General features: G+C 34.2%; 1 protein-coding gene across 2 annotated transcripts in view; it reads right to left on the minus strand.

Annotated features, from left to right (window-relative positions):
* The window catches only part of EDEM3 (ER degradation enhancing alpha-mannosidase like protein 3), a 60,430-nt gene that overhangs the window by 32,545 nt on the left and 14,108 nt on the right, over positions 1-13,777 (minus strand). For both annotated transcript variants that reach the window (XM_074222222.1, XM_074222221.1), the window contains exons 3-6: positions 10,974-11,074; positions 9,544-9,583; positions 5,062-5,174; positions 3,771-3,924 (exon numbers count right to left, since the gene is read on the minus strand). In XM_074222222.1, the coding sequence (XP_074078323.1) occupies positions 3,771-3,924; positions 5,062-5,174; positions 9,544-9,583; positions 10,974-11,074 (408 nt within the window). The remainder of the gene's footprint in view (positions 1-3,770; positions 3,925-5,061; positions 5,175-9,543; positions 9,584-10,973; positions 11,075-13,777) is intronic.

Raw genomic sequence — 13,777 nt, forward strand, 5'->3', positions numbered from 1 at the left:
TCTTCGGTCCACCTTCCTCCCTTCTGGCTGGCTCCTCCTCCACTTCCTGTATTGAAATCTCCCTATTTCTAAAACTAAACAAAAGAAAGTATCCCTCTCTTTACTGCCAAAATTCTAGAAAGTAGTTAACTACTTAATGCCTCCCTTCCCTCCTTTGCCTCTCACTTCTCAGCTTGCACAAAGTGCCTCCTATCCCTACCACTACAATGAGACAAGATCTGTAATGACCTCCAATTGATAAATCCTAACAGTTCTACCCTTTCCTTGACCTTTCTACTGAATTTACCACTGCTAACCAACTAGCCCCTCTCCTCCTTGGCTTCTACAACATTGTTCATTTCTCATTTTCCTTTTTCTCTAATACTCAATTTTTATTCATCCTTCTGCTCCTTAAGAATAAGCACCCCCCCCCCCATTCAAATCCCAAGGAGGCTGTCATGAATTCTTTTCCCTTCTTTCTTCATTCCTTCCTTTGGCTTGATGCAGATAATTCTCAAATATTTATTTCCTTTTTTGACCTCATTTCCAGTTGTATGCTAGACATTCCTCCTCCATATTGTCTCACATGAAACTCAAAACTCAACAGGTGAATTAATCCCTTCTCCTAGCTTTCTCATTTCTGTTGATGGCACCACCATCCTTTCAGCTAAGTACTGAACCAGGGGAGTTCTTCACTTTTTACTGTCATTTACTCCTTTGGTGAAACCTATAGACCACTTCTCAGAAAGTATGTTGCCTAAATTAATAACTGAATGAAATGCTAAATTTCAGTAAGAAGCTAGTAAAAGGGAAGATGCTAATTGTTTTCCTATTCAAATTCTTTGACCTACTGAAATTTATCAGGTTAGGATCTCCAGTTAAGAACCCCCTAAGAACAAATTTTTATATCGAAAAAGTCTCCCATCTTTCTCCCCGCCCCACACACACACATGGTTTCAATTTTTCAGCTTCTCACTTCTGGTCATAGAAGACTTCATAGAAGAAGAGGGTTTGACCTGTTTCTTGAAAGACAGAATTTAGATAGGTAAAGAGAGAGGGGGGGATGGTATGAACATGGTCTAAATATGGTAAGTTATTCTTGACTTTTGCACAATCTACATTTCAAATTTTTTTACTACACAATTGCCAAGGCCTGTTGATTTTTGTTACAGAATCTCTCATATGTAAGCCACCTCCTTTTCACTTAAACTGCCACTACCCCCTCATTTAGGTCAATAGTGAAATGCCTAAGCTACTACAATAGTTCCCAACTGGTTGTCCTATCTCCAGTTTCTCCCCTCTTTGATCCATTCTTCACACCACTGCCAAGACATCTTGTTATTACACATATCACATCAGTTTATTATTTTAAAAAACTCTTCTAACACCCCCTCCCCCACTTAATAAAATATAAACTCCTTCCCTCAGGTACTCAAGGTCTTCAATAATCTGTCTCTACATCTGCACTCTAGCCACCAGTACACTAGGCAATTAGTTGTTTTCTATTATCCTTTCCTCTTGCTTCTATGTATATGCTGTAAAAATGTAATAATAAGTATGACTCCATCCCCATCAATCTCTGCCAGAGGACAAGGCCTCACACAGGTGTTATTACCTCCTAAATTAAACATTCTCTAAATTCCCTCAGGTATATAAGTGATCCCTTTCAATTACATCTCTTCAGGTCACGCTAACCACACCTATAAACTTAATCATTTCATTTTTATCTTTATTTGAGCACATTTCAGTCCCCTAAACTATAAGCTCCTTGAGAAAAAAAAAAAGAAATTTTCATCCTTGTATCTCCAGTGTCTATCCTAATGCCTTGCACAAAGTTGACACTTAATAAATTTAATTTTTTTAAAGATATTATCAAAAAAAGTCCCTCATCTTTCTCCCCACTTCTACTCCCCCCCCGTTTCAATTCTTCAACTTCCTACTTGTGATCAGAGAATATTTCATAGAAGAAACATTCAAATAACAGAATCAAAGGCCCCTTCCCAACTTTTCTGTAGTACCCGATACTACTGGCTACCCCCCTCTCAGAAATCCTCTCCTCCCTTGACTCCTTTCACGTTCTACTATTCTGGTTCTTTTCCTTTCTAATGACTCTCTTCTTTTTTCACTTTTTAACCTGGTTCTTGAAAGACAGAATTTAGATAGGTAGAGAGAGGCAGTATGAATAGTGGAACCAGAGAATAATGAGGTTAAACAAAAGGCACTTGGTAAGTAAACCAGTAAGGCTGGAGCAGAAAGCAGATAAGCCAGATTTGAGAAGTCTCTAAATATAGGATTAAGTATTTTTTTTCTGAAGATTTATGAACAGAGAAAAAACATAATGAAAAGTAATTTTTAGGAAGCTAAACTGGCATTGTTGGTATTTAGAATGAATCCAAGGAGGTAATCAAGAATGAAGTCAAAGCTGAGACATTAAATAACTACCTAATTGACTTTCAAACACAGGGAAGAAAATGATTGACATTTTATATAGCACTTTAAGGTTAGTAAAGTAGCTGATATACATGATCTTATTTAAGCCATAAAACAACCACTGAGGTTGGGTAGTCAGATATTATGATCCCCATTTTATAGATAAGGTTTAGGAAAGATTTTGAGAAGATCTGAGAGATTAAGTGATGTGTCCATAGTCACTTAGCTAGTTTTATAACCTTGTCAGAGTCAGGATTTGAACTTGAGTAATCCTTAATCCTAAAAATCCAGCACTGTACTCACTACCCCAAGAGGTAGATATTTGAGAGGCCCTAGAAAGTAAGACATATAGGACTTGATTAAATATGGGGAGGAAGGAAAGAAAAGGTTGAAGTAAAAAATGGTATTTAAGTTATAAGCTAATTGTTGAAAAGGATGGTGTTCCCAAAACTAAAAGATGAGGAAGCAATCTATTTCTCTCCATTGACTCCTTCCATTCTGCCTCAAGCAACAAAACCTTCAGTTGAACCTCCTGCCAAAGACTACTTCTCTCTGAAATGTCAAAACTCTGAAATGAGTGACCTACACTACCACAAAACTCTACCTTCCTGATCATCCACTCTTCTCCTTAAGTTTCCTCCTACATCTGTGTAGACTGAACAGCCTTCCTCAAGAGTGAGCAAGTGACCATATAATTAGATTCAAAGGCCCCTTCCCAACTTTTCTGTAGTACCTGATACACCTAGCTACACCTCCCTCTCAGAAATCCTCTCCTCACTTGACTCTTCATGTTCCACTATTCTGGTTCTTTTCTTTTCTAATGACTCTCTTCTTTTTTCACTTTTTTTTAGCACTTCTTCCAAATCCCCCAAATAAGAGATACCTGTTTCAGTGTTCTGCCCTTCTATATACTCTTCCATAAAAAGCACCCTGCATATTTATGACTTCAATTATTACCTCAATGCAGGTGAATCACATATTTCATTTCTTAGGTTCTTTTCTCTATGCTACCTTCCCTAGAAATTTGATCTACTCTCATTTATCACCTCTATGCAGATGATTCTCAAAGCTCTACCTCCAATTCTGACTCCTTTGTTAAGATCTAATGTTACATCCCTGGTAAATGGCTATTGGAGAATATTCTGGTCTGTTATATGATTTCACATGAAAGGTTTGGATGAAATTAAAACCACTTACATGTCAATTAAGTGAAAAAATTTCAATATAATTTAAAATATTAACACTCCCTCAGAACACTGTTACTACACATGAACTGGGAAGAAAACAACCAAAAAACATTCCCCATATAAGGCAGAAAAAGAAATATGTAATGACGACATTGCTCTTCAAAAACAACTTACCCTGGGATAAGGAAGGCCACTAGTGGTATTGAAAGCAGGTAAAAGTTTGTAACCCAACTGCTTGGCCATTTGGAGAAGTTCATCATTGTACCACTGCATGTGTTCACCTTTCTCCTTCAGCATGATAGCCACTGAGTGTCCACCTAAGAGACCCCTAGAATTAAATATAAGAAAGGTTATGCATATTTCACGAATATATTCTAATCATAAAATCAACAAGTTATCTCCATAAAGTTGGGAGTATTATAATAACCAACAAGAATAACCATTTAGAGAAAGGAAAAGCAAAGAACCATTTCGTTGTATAACTCACTCGTGTCACTTGCATGGCATTGCATGGCAAATAAATCACTTAAGTTTTACATTCTATAAGTCAGATCTAAGAAGGTCCCATGTAAAGCATTATAAAATTTATAAGAACTTTTTTTAAGATTCAAAAACTAAATACTCAGAAAACTTAAATTTGACAATGTTTTGTAGTCCTCAATCCTACAGCAAAGCATAAAAAAGTTAAAAATTTTACATGAAAATAAACTGACTAATGAGTTATATGAGTCTGTAACCACATCACTGAAAACTTTCATTGAAGATGACAAGACTTCAGGTCCCTGAAATAATGATTATCATCACAAAATATTTTAAAATAGACTGTTTTCTGGTTATTTCCTAAAATACCTTCAAAGAAAACATTTTATATATACATATATAAAAACATGTACATATAAAGAGCACTTAATCTGTTTAGCTAAGATGTACACTTTCAAAATTTGTTTTTAAAAGGTAAATTTTTGCCAATAGTTAGAAATCTATATGGATCTGGATAGTTTAATTTTTTTAATTATGAAATGATTTTGTGGCATTTAAAGAACAAATGTTCCTTTCTCACTAAATCAAAGTTTAGCCATACATTAAGGGTAGATGATTTATATTCACAGTGTAGGCCTTAATATTGATATACAGTGTTCCTGATAACATTTTATGATAGTGACTTAAGTGAGCTGGAAATGGCCCAAAAGACTAATGCTCAACTCAACCAACAGTGCTGTCCACACAATAAAGGTGTTAAAAAATTTTTCCTATAGCATGTAATTATGGTCACAAATCAAAGTCTTGTTGCTCCTTTTCACTTCCAACTTGAAATAGACTAAATCAAAATAAAAAAAGTTTTATCGTTTTAGCCTAATCAAGTGGCTTTTTTTCCTAAGCATAAAAAAGTTGAAAACTGTTCATTTAATGTCCTAAGTTTTTTTGGTACAAAAGTACAGCTTTACCATATAATAAATATACTTACCCAAGGACTCTGATGTTTGTTTCAAAAACTGATACAACTATGTCGTTATCCAAATTAACATCTCTTACAACTTTTCTCACAGCCTCTTCAAATTCTTTAGTTTTATTTAATACCTAAGAAAATAAATTTTTTAAAAGAATTGTAGATTAAAGCATTCAGAATAAATTATGAAAACCAGGACACATCAAAAATCCAGCAATTACAAAAACCTGTAGGCATCTGTGTGTACAGTGCATCACACCAGACACTGAACTTATGTGGATATGCTCAAATTCCTTCTAAGAACATGAGATAGTTGAGGCTGAAGTGGGATAGCATCTGATCAAGTGAAGAACAAAAACTCCTGAAGATATATTGATTTCTTTATTCTTGGGTTTTCCAGGAACATTGAAATATAATTAGAACTTGAAATTTACAATTAACAACTTTCCACTGACTGATGGATTTTCAACACTCCATTCTCAATTGTTTGCTCAATAAATGTCTTATAAAAAAAACAAATCATTCTCTTATTGTCATCAGAGAACATCTTCAAAAGATTGTCATGAACATAGATTTTTAATTCTTCAATTGAAGAAATTCTCTGGCTCCTAAATGCTGCACTGTTTGTTTTCATTACCCCTTGATAAGTTTGCCTGTGCAATATTGGGTAAGGAATTTAGGTTGGGATGAGTTCCTTTGGTTCCTCAGTGTAGACTTTGGAAAGTATTTTAGAAAGGCCTCCTAACATTTCTCTGCTCTACTTATCTGCACATTTAGATATCTTGGTCCTGATTTTCTTAAAAGTATCTTTTTCAGTATTTTATTTTTAGTTAAGTCCTGCACTTTTAATTCCTAGCAAGTCAATTTGGTATAGCAGGAAAGAACTCTGGTCGTTAATTTAGAACATGTGGATCCAAGTCCAACCTCTAGAACTTATTAGCTATGTGACCCTGGGCAAGTCACCAGTACCCCTTAACCAGCCTCAGTTTCCTCCTTTGTACTCTTTTTGGCTCACCTCACAGAGCCACCATGAGGAAAAGCACTTTGAAACACTATAAAAAAAATATTAAGTGGCATTAGTATAAATCTAATGCATCATTATAGAAATGGATGTCACTTTGAATTTCAAAAAGGTTATGCTAGAAAAGCATATTCTAGGTATAAGCTGTACATCCTACAACTTCTAAAGGACCTAGGCCCAAATGAAAGTCTTTCATATAAGGGCCTGATCATTGAGACTCATAAATTAGTGAATATTTTAACTCTCAGTAACACCTGAAAAAAATCTACCTAAAACAACCTGAAAAACAGTTAACCTGAAAAAAATAAACAAATTGCAATTTATGCTGTTAGAAAAGCACACAATGATAGCTTTGAAAATCTTGAAGTATTTAGTTTACTTTTATGAACTTTAAAGTTTTAATTTTCCTAGAAAACATTATAAAAGAGAGTGGTATCTTACAAGAAGAATAATTCCAGGGAGGGGATGAGCCAAGCAAAGGAATTCAAAGGAATACCATTTTAAAACCTGTCAACACATCTGAAGGTTGTCAGTGTCAGGCACAAGATCCTTTTGGACTTGGATGGAATAAAGACATGTCAAAATAAGTCTAATTTTGGTTTATTTTAGTATGGAGCCTTAATATTCTATTTTATCCCTTTTTTAGAACATTTGTTTTCCCAAAGCTGTCTCCTCAGATTCTAACCCTTTTAGTCCATGGTATCTTGTTTCTCAGTTCTCCTATAATATATTTTCTATAGGGCCAACACTATGGGGGGGAAAAGTGGCCTTTTCATAAGTCTATAACACCTCCACTCAAAAGAAGCATAAAATTAAAAAGAAAATGTTTTTTCCATACATAACCAAATTAGACAAGTTCATCTTTGTGACAATATACAATAATGAGCCTAGATCATAATGAAGTTTTAAAATAAAAAGGTTTATAAAAAACGGCTTTTCTTTCCCATTTCCCTCTCAGTCTATCTTCAGTCTATTCATTCATGCTTCTCCCAATGCTAATTTCAGAGTAGTAACCTTAAGCATAAATTATATTTAACAGTAAAAATTATACCATCTTAATTCCCACTGAACTCTACCAGAATCAGTTGTTTATTGAGTACATTTATTGATAAAAAAGAAAGCACCACTAGCGCTACATAATAGTAAAAGTAAAAGCTATTAGGTTGTTGTGTAGCCTTTAGGATAAATCCTTCCCAGATAGTTATCTTCCAATACTTAATATAGAAGATAGAAAAAAGATCACAAATTAAAGTTAAAGCGAATTAGAAATGTCAGTGTTTACATTCAATCAAAATGTCATAAAGCCAAATATTCCTTTAAAAATTAAACTTCAATACTGGAAAATAAACCACCACCATATGGTTAAAAGAGAGGCTTTCATTCCATTTTAGAGTCTTCATTTTAAAACTATTAAAGGAAAAGAATACTCAAAAATGGAGTTAGGGCATTTAACAACCACAAAATGGTCTACATTTTTTCTTAGAATAAAAATAATAAGATTCAAACCACAATTTTTAAATGAAATTTTTTTTAAAAATTTGAAAGATGTCTTGTTGCTTGCTATCTTAAGACTTTCCCCCTTGACACTGCTTGAAGATGACTCCTAAAGCTGGGGCTACTTGCCTTTATAACCTGATTCTCTAAAGGTCACAAAAGTTAAGAATTTAAGGGAACCTTAGAGATCATTCGGTCAAAACTTCTCCTATTACAGATGAGGAAGCTGAATCCCAATGGTAAAAATGACTAATTCAATGATATACATAAATAATTATTTATTATTCTAAAGTGCTTGCTACCACTGAGAATCAAGAAATGTGATTAGTTTCAAGAAAGGCTCAAAAATTTTGTGAATAAATTGAGCAGAACTGGAATTAAGAGTGAGGTTTGTTTGTTTTTTTTAACAGAGAACATGTATTACAGAAAGTATCCCAGGACATGGAGAAGCTATGACTTGAAGGCAGCATAAGAGAGGCAAATACAGTAGAAATAAAAATTTCACCAAATCAGAGGAAAGGTACCCAAGTGACCTATGTCTGTCCTTACCTCAGCTGCTGCCTCTACTTATCACAAGCTTATCAATTTGTGTCTTAAAACAGGGGAAAATCTGTTCCTCCCAAGACTACTGAAACAAGTCAGGGAAGAGGGATTAATACCCCTGTTGACATGTTTTATAAAACTTATCAAATAAATTAAGCATCTAAAGTCCTAATTAGATTAATAAAGTCTTAGAATTAGGCTCAAGAGAAAAAAGTAGAGGTTTAATGAGTTAAAGAAGCTTGCTAGCAATAATTTCAAATCATCCTAGAATTTTTTAAAAATCACTATGTGGACCATTATCCTCAAAAGAAAAAAAAATTATCAAATTTAAAATGATTAATCTTGAATTGAAATTTAATAATGCAGGTCTTAAAGTTTTTCCCATTTTTATATAGGGCATGAGTTTAGAAGCATAATCCAGCTATAATATTTGGTAATTTTGGCATGTGAAATTTAATCATACTACTTCCAGACATAAATCCTTTTCCATCAAAAGTTTGATCTTAGACTTTCATCTAGGAAGGGAAAGAATGGCAATAAAGTAAGAAGAAAATATTTCCAGGGAAGACAATGAATTGGAGAAAATTTTTTTTTAATTTTAAGGAAAGTTAATAAAATCAAAAGAAATATTAGACCTCTCTCAGAAGGAAAAGGAGAATTTTTAACATTCTGTAAGACACATAAGCAAAAAATTCTGTCATTTTCTCTAGCTTAAAAAAGCTAAAAGTTTCTTAATATGGTAACGAATTGTTAATAAAGTTGTATCATGTTGTCAAAATAAACACGAAAAAGTAAGAATTTGGTGAATAGAAAGCCAGGCCATCTTGACTCCACATTTCTCACTTCTGACACTAGAAAGTCACTTAACTTTTTACCGACCCAGGTAGCTCTAAGACTACAATGGGAGATGAGGAAATGTCTTCACAAGGAAGTTCCCCAATGATATTATAGGATGGGTTCAAAAGGAAAAAATAAATCTTTGAAGTAGTTTGAATGAATGGGAAAATGTGGGAAGTGCATAAATATATTAATTAAATAAGAAAGATAATTTTATCATTTTTCAATATCACTGGGAAGAGTGACTTTTGAGTAAAAGCATCTAATGCAAGGGGTTAAAATTATTTTCTTCCAGGAGGAACCAAAAAAAAAAAATCTGTCTCCTGACTATGGGAACATCATAGAGTTTAAATTAAATCATATATAAAAGGAGCTTAATATCTCTACAATAATCTGTCAGGGGACAGTATGGCTTGATGACTAAACTGCATCTTACCCAATTATGGGGACACTTTAATAAAAAATTATTTAGAAACATAGGTCCAAGCTCAATCCTGAGTGCTACTGTTTCCTGATTACTTTATCATCTCTATCTTTATAATACCTTAATACGCATATATATGAAATTTATAGAATGAAAAAAATCCAGGAAGGATCAAACCTACCACAAGAGTGTCCAAAGTATCAATCAGTGTCAGGGAAAATCTAAGAAACAAGTATAACCAGATATAGAAAATTAGAATCCTGAATGTCTTAACCATATACAGTAGACTCTCTGTTATCTGGCAATCTATCTATCAGCACTCTCTCATAACCAGTACTTTTGTAGGCACCTATCATACAATGATAACTGATACCAATAAAGATGAGCCCAAATCAATGTAAGATCATAAAAATGCTCTGAGAAAGATTCAATTCTCAGTGAAATTTAGATGATCATCTCTGTACGGGTGGCTATAAAAAACTATATTTACCAGAATATCTGATTAATTAGAACAGCCCATTTGTGATCCAATTAAATAGAAGTTTATTATATTTCACTTTTAACTAATATTTTGAGAATTTAGATTCCTATCATTTAACCAATTGTATTTGACTTATTTCAAATTGAAATTTTTTTTTCATAAATACTTTGTCCTCTATCAATTGTAGGGTGAATTTAATTCCTGATATATACAATGTCTAACTGCTCCTAATAATAAGAAATAGATCAAAAAGAGAAACAAAAGACAAATATAAAACATCTATTTACTTAACAAAAAAGCAAAGAACTCAAATTATATCAACAATTTAAGAAGTAAAAGTAAGTTCTAGGTAGTCTATTAAAATGTTAAGTTAGTATACCTATATTTCTAGAGACTTTAGCTTTACATACGTAGTAAGTTTATTCATCCTGAAATATTGTCCCAGTTTGTTTCATTCTATTGGGAAAGGTAATTTATAATGGCAAGCAAATACACTTATCACAGTTGCATACATCTTTCATGGCTTTATTTGCCAGAAAACCTTTAAAAAGATAAGAACTATCATTTTACTTTTGGAAAGCAAATGACTTAAATATAATACCAACAATAATGCTTTATGATAACAATTTTAGTTTATAACAGGCTAAGAATAAAATAATTTGATTTATTAAAGCAGTCATTTAGCAAAATGCTCGCGCTGTTTTCTATCCAGAATAACAACTAACATTTGACTTTGAATCTAGTTCAAATTCATTCTACAGTACATATGTACTGTTTTCAAGGGCTGCTACTCAAACTAACCAGTAGCCAAGAAATCTTATTTAGTTATCTCAAAAATGAGAAGAAAACATAAATACAATTGAAGCTTGAATGTTTTCCTTAAACAATGCAAGAAATAAAATATATTACATTCAAAAAATCATTTAAGTATATTTAAGCATGTCTTGCATCATCTAACATTATTGGTCTGTATCTTTCCACCAATCACAAAGATTAAACGTTTCAAAATTTACTATTCATGGGCTTCTATTCAAATTTTTTAAGATGCCAAAAGTTGTTCTGAAAATCAATCATTTTGCAAAGTTCCTGCAAGCTCCTTGGGCACAAATAAAACTTTTGGAAATACTCACTTTCCTAACGCATCATCAACATCACCCCGACTTGGTTCCTGACCTCTAACACGACCCCGGCAGGTTAAGGGCATGAGTTCATCAGCTGGGTAAGCATGTTCCTGTAAGAAAAATTAAGTTATTTAGAAAGCCAAGGCAAAGCATACAACATATAACTATTGCAACCTGTCCAATATTTAAGTACATTTAAATTATAAACAGAGTTTCTATTCCTACAATGTAAGGAATCTGAATTGGCACCTTGGGTATCAAACAGGACTATACACCCCAGTCATCCTGCCATCTATCTACTCTGCAGATGCCCAAACCTCTCTCCACCAACAATAGCACATCCACGCCAGACCATTCCCCAGTCCCTAGTGGAGTTCATTTACTCACCTCTGAACTCCTGCTCCAAGTCAAATTATCTTGGCCAGAGAACAAATTCAACTCCATAAATTCTAATCAATGCACATAAATTCAGCTACCCACTATAACTAACTGGTTTCTAGGGATATCAGACGACATTTTGCCTAAAATCTTACTAAACAACATTAACGTCACCTTGACATCCTTCCTAGCACTAGCTTCCCCATCTCCACCAGTGTCTACATCTTGTTCTAAGTTCAGAGCCATTACCATTGTTCCAAGAAAGGTCCATCAATTGACTGTTCTATGATCAACTCCTTAGGCCTGCCCTTCACTATTCCCAGAAGTGTGCTAGTCCTCCATTAGAATGCAAGTAACCAGATTGTCTCATTTTTGTATGTATACTCCCAGGTCACTGGGCATGACCCATAATAATGTCCTTTACAGGTCTTAGCAGCTTCTCCTTAGGACATGACTACAGGAGCCCAAGATCTATTTACAACAACAGGAGAAGTCCAGAACTTCCATACATAGGACCCTACAGAATGACACAGTAACCCATGTATGTGAAGACCCAGTAGGCTTTCTGACACTTGATTTAAAGGACAGCTCCTAATATTCCTAGTACAGAACATTACGACAAGAATAAAAGAAATATTAAACAATATAAAAATTAAAAATGACTTTTTTGCTGATGTTGACAAATACATGTTAGAATTCTACAAAACTAGGACAATAACATGGCTCACATTTTATACTTTGCCAACAACTACCACTTTAGACAATGCATTCAAAATGTACAAAGGTACAAGTCTACGAAGTTTCAAACTTGGGAAACAATCTTAGAACAGAGTCTAACCTCTTCCCTCACTAAAAGATGAAGAAACTAAAGCTCAGTGAAGTCACAGGAACAAAAGCTGACCACTGTAAGGGATTTCATCAGTGATCCAGCTGAAACCTTTTCTTTTAGAAAGGACACAAAAAGGTGAAATGAGCTACATAAGGTTACCCACATAGCAAGTGGAGTTTGGGATGCTAACTCAAACTTTCTGACTGTCAACCAGCATTCCTTCCATTGCACCTTGTAATAACTTGTCCGAGGGTGACCATTAAATGGCCAACCTAAAGAAACAGAATTCTACAATCTCATTTTCTAGACTAGTTGCACACCATACAAGGTGAGGCTCGACAATATTCTGCATTAAGAAACAAAGAAATACAAAAGATTTAGGAGTAGTCCCTACTCTGATAATATTCAAAGTATTTAGGAGTAGTCCCTACTCTGATAACATTCAAATACCTAAAACATATAATATCTACAGCAAAGACACTAACAACTGCCAAAAATGACCAAGGTCCTGGTCTTCTAAGTCTAGAGACCTTTCTCTATCAGGAAAACTTGATAATCCCAAAGAGTTGGTTTCATATTGCCAGCCAGCATTAGATGCAATATCTTCAAAGAAACTCAAGTATTAAGGAATAAATAGTAATCAGAGAAGGGATCTTGAGTCCTGGTTTTGTGACTTATAAGCTCATGTGACCATTAGGCAACACAACTCACTGCTGCTGCTACCCTACAGGCTAACTCCTTTCTACTTCTAAATCCTCTGCATATTAAAGCAGTAACCTCTTACTCAAAATCTCATCTGACCAAAGCCTAAACCTAGTAATTTTGTTTGGCAGAGTTGTGACTATAAAGATAAAATAACAGTACCTGCTACAAGGACTCCTCTTTACTTAGCAAACTAAAGAGCAAAGATGAGCTAAATAAAATACTAGGTAAAGATTGAGAGGAGCAAAAAGATTCAACCCCCCCCCCAAAAAAATATATATATCTGAAAAAGAAAAGAACACTTAAGTGAGACAGATGGGAATCAGATAATGTTACTATGTGAGGCCCCTAACCCCAACCTTGAGGAAAGATACTAATTATAAAGTTAAGAGATAAGGAGAGAACATAGTCCAGGCCACAGGCAGCCTGTATAAATGCAGAGGTGAAAAATCACTTGTTGATTTAATAGATTCATTTGACTAAAATATATAGTGTAAAAGAAGTACTATAAAATAAAATTGGAAAAGCAGATCTGGGCCAGATGATGGAGGGCTTTAAATGCCAGGTGAAGGTGTGACATTATCTTAGCCACAAGAGCTTATAAAGGGTAGGGAGCAGAATAGAACCTTAGCCAGACTTGTTAAGTTTATATTCACAGCAGGATCAAGGGGGTAGAGGTGAAAGACTAGGAGCAGAGAGAGCACTTGGGAAGCTTTACTATAGTCCAGAAATGAAGTGATAAGAGACAATGGTCATAAGGAAACAAAAGAGAATAGATCTAAGACATTCTCAGAGGTAAAAATTAGCATAACTTGGCAACTCACTAGATATGGAATATAAAAGAGAGAAGAAAGGAGAGAGATTCTGAACCAGGGTAATCAGGAGCAAAAAAAAATTAAAAATG

The sequence above is a fragment of the Macrotis lagotis genome, chromosome 2 (assembly GCF_037893015.1).
Source record: "Macrotis lagotis isolate mMagLag1 chromosome 2, bilby.v1.9.chrom.fasta, whole genome shotgun sequence".
NCBI classification, from domain to species: domain Eukaryota; kingdom Metazoa; phylum Chordata; class Mammalia; order Peramelemorphia; family Peramelidae; genus Macrotis; species Macrotis lagotis.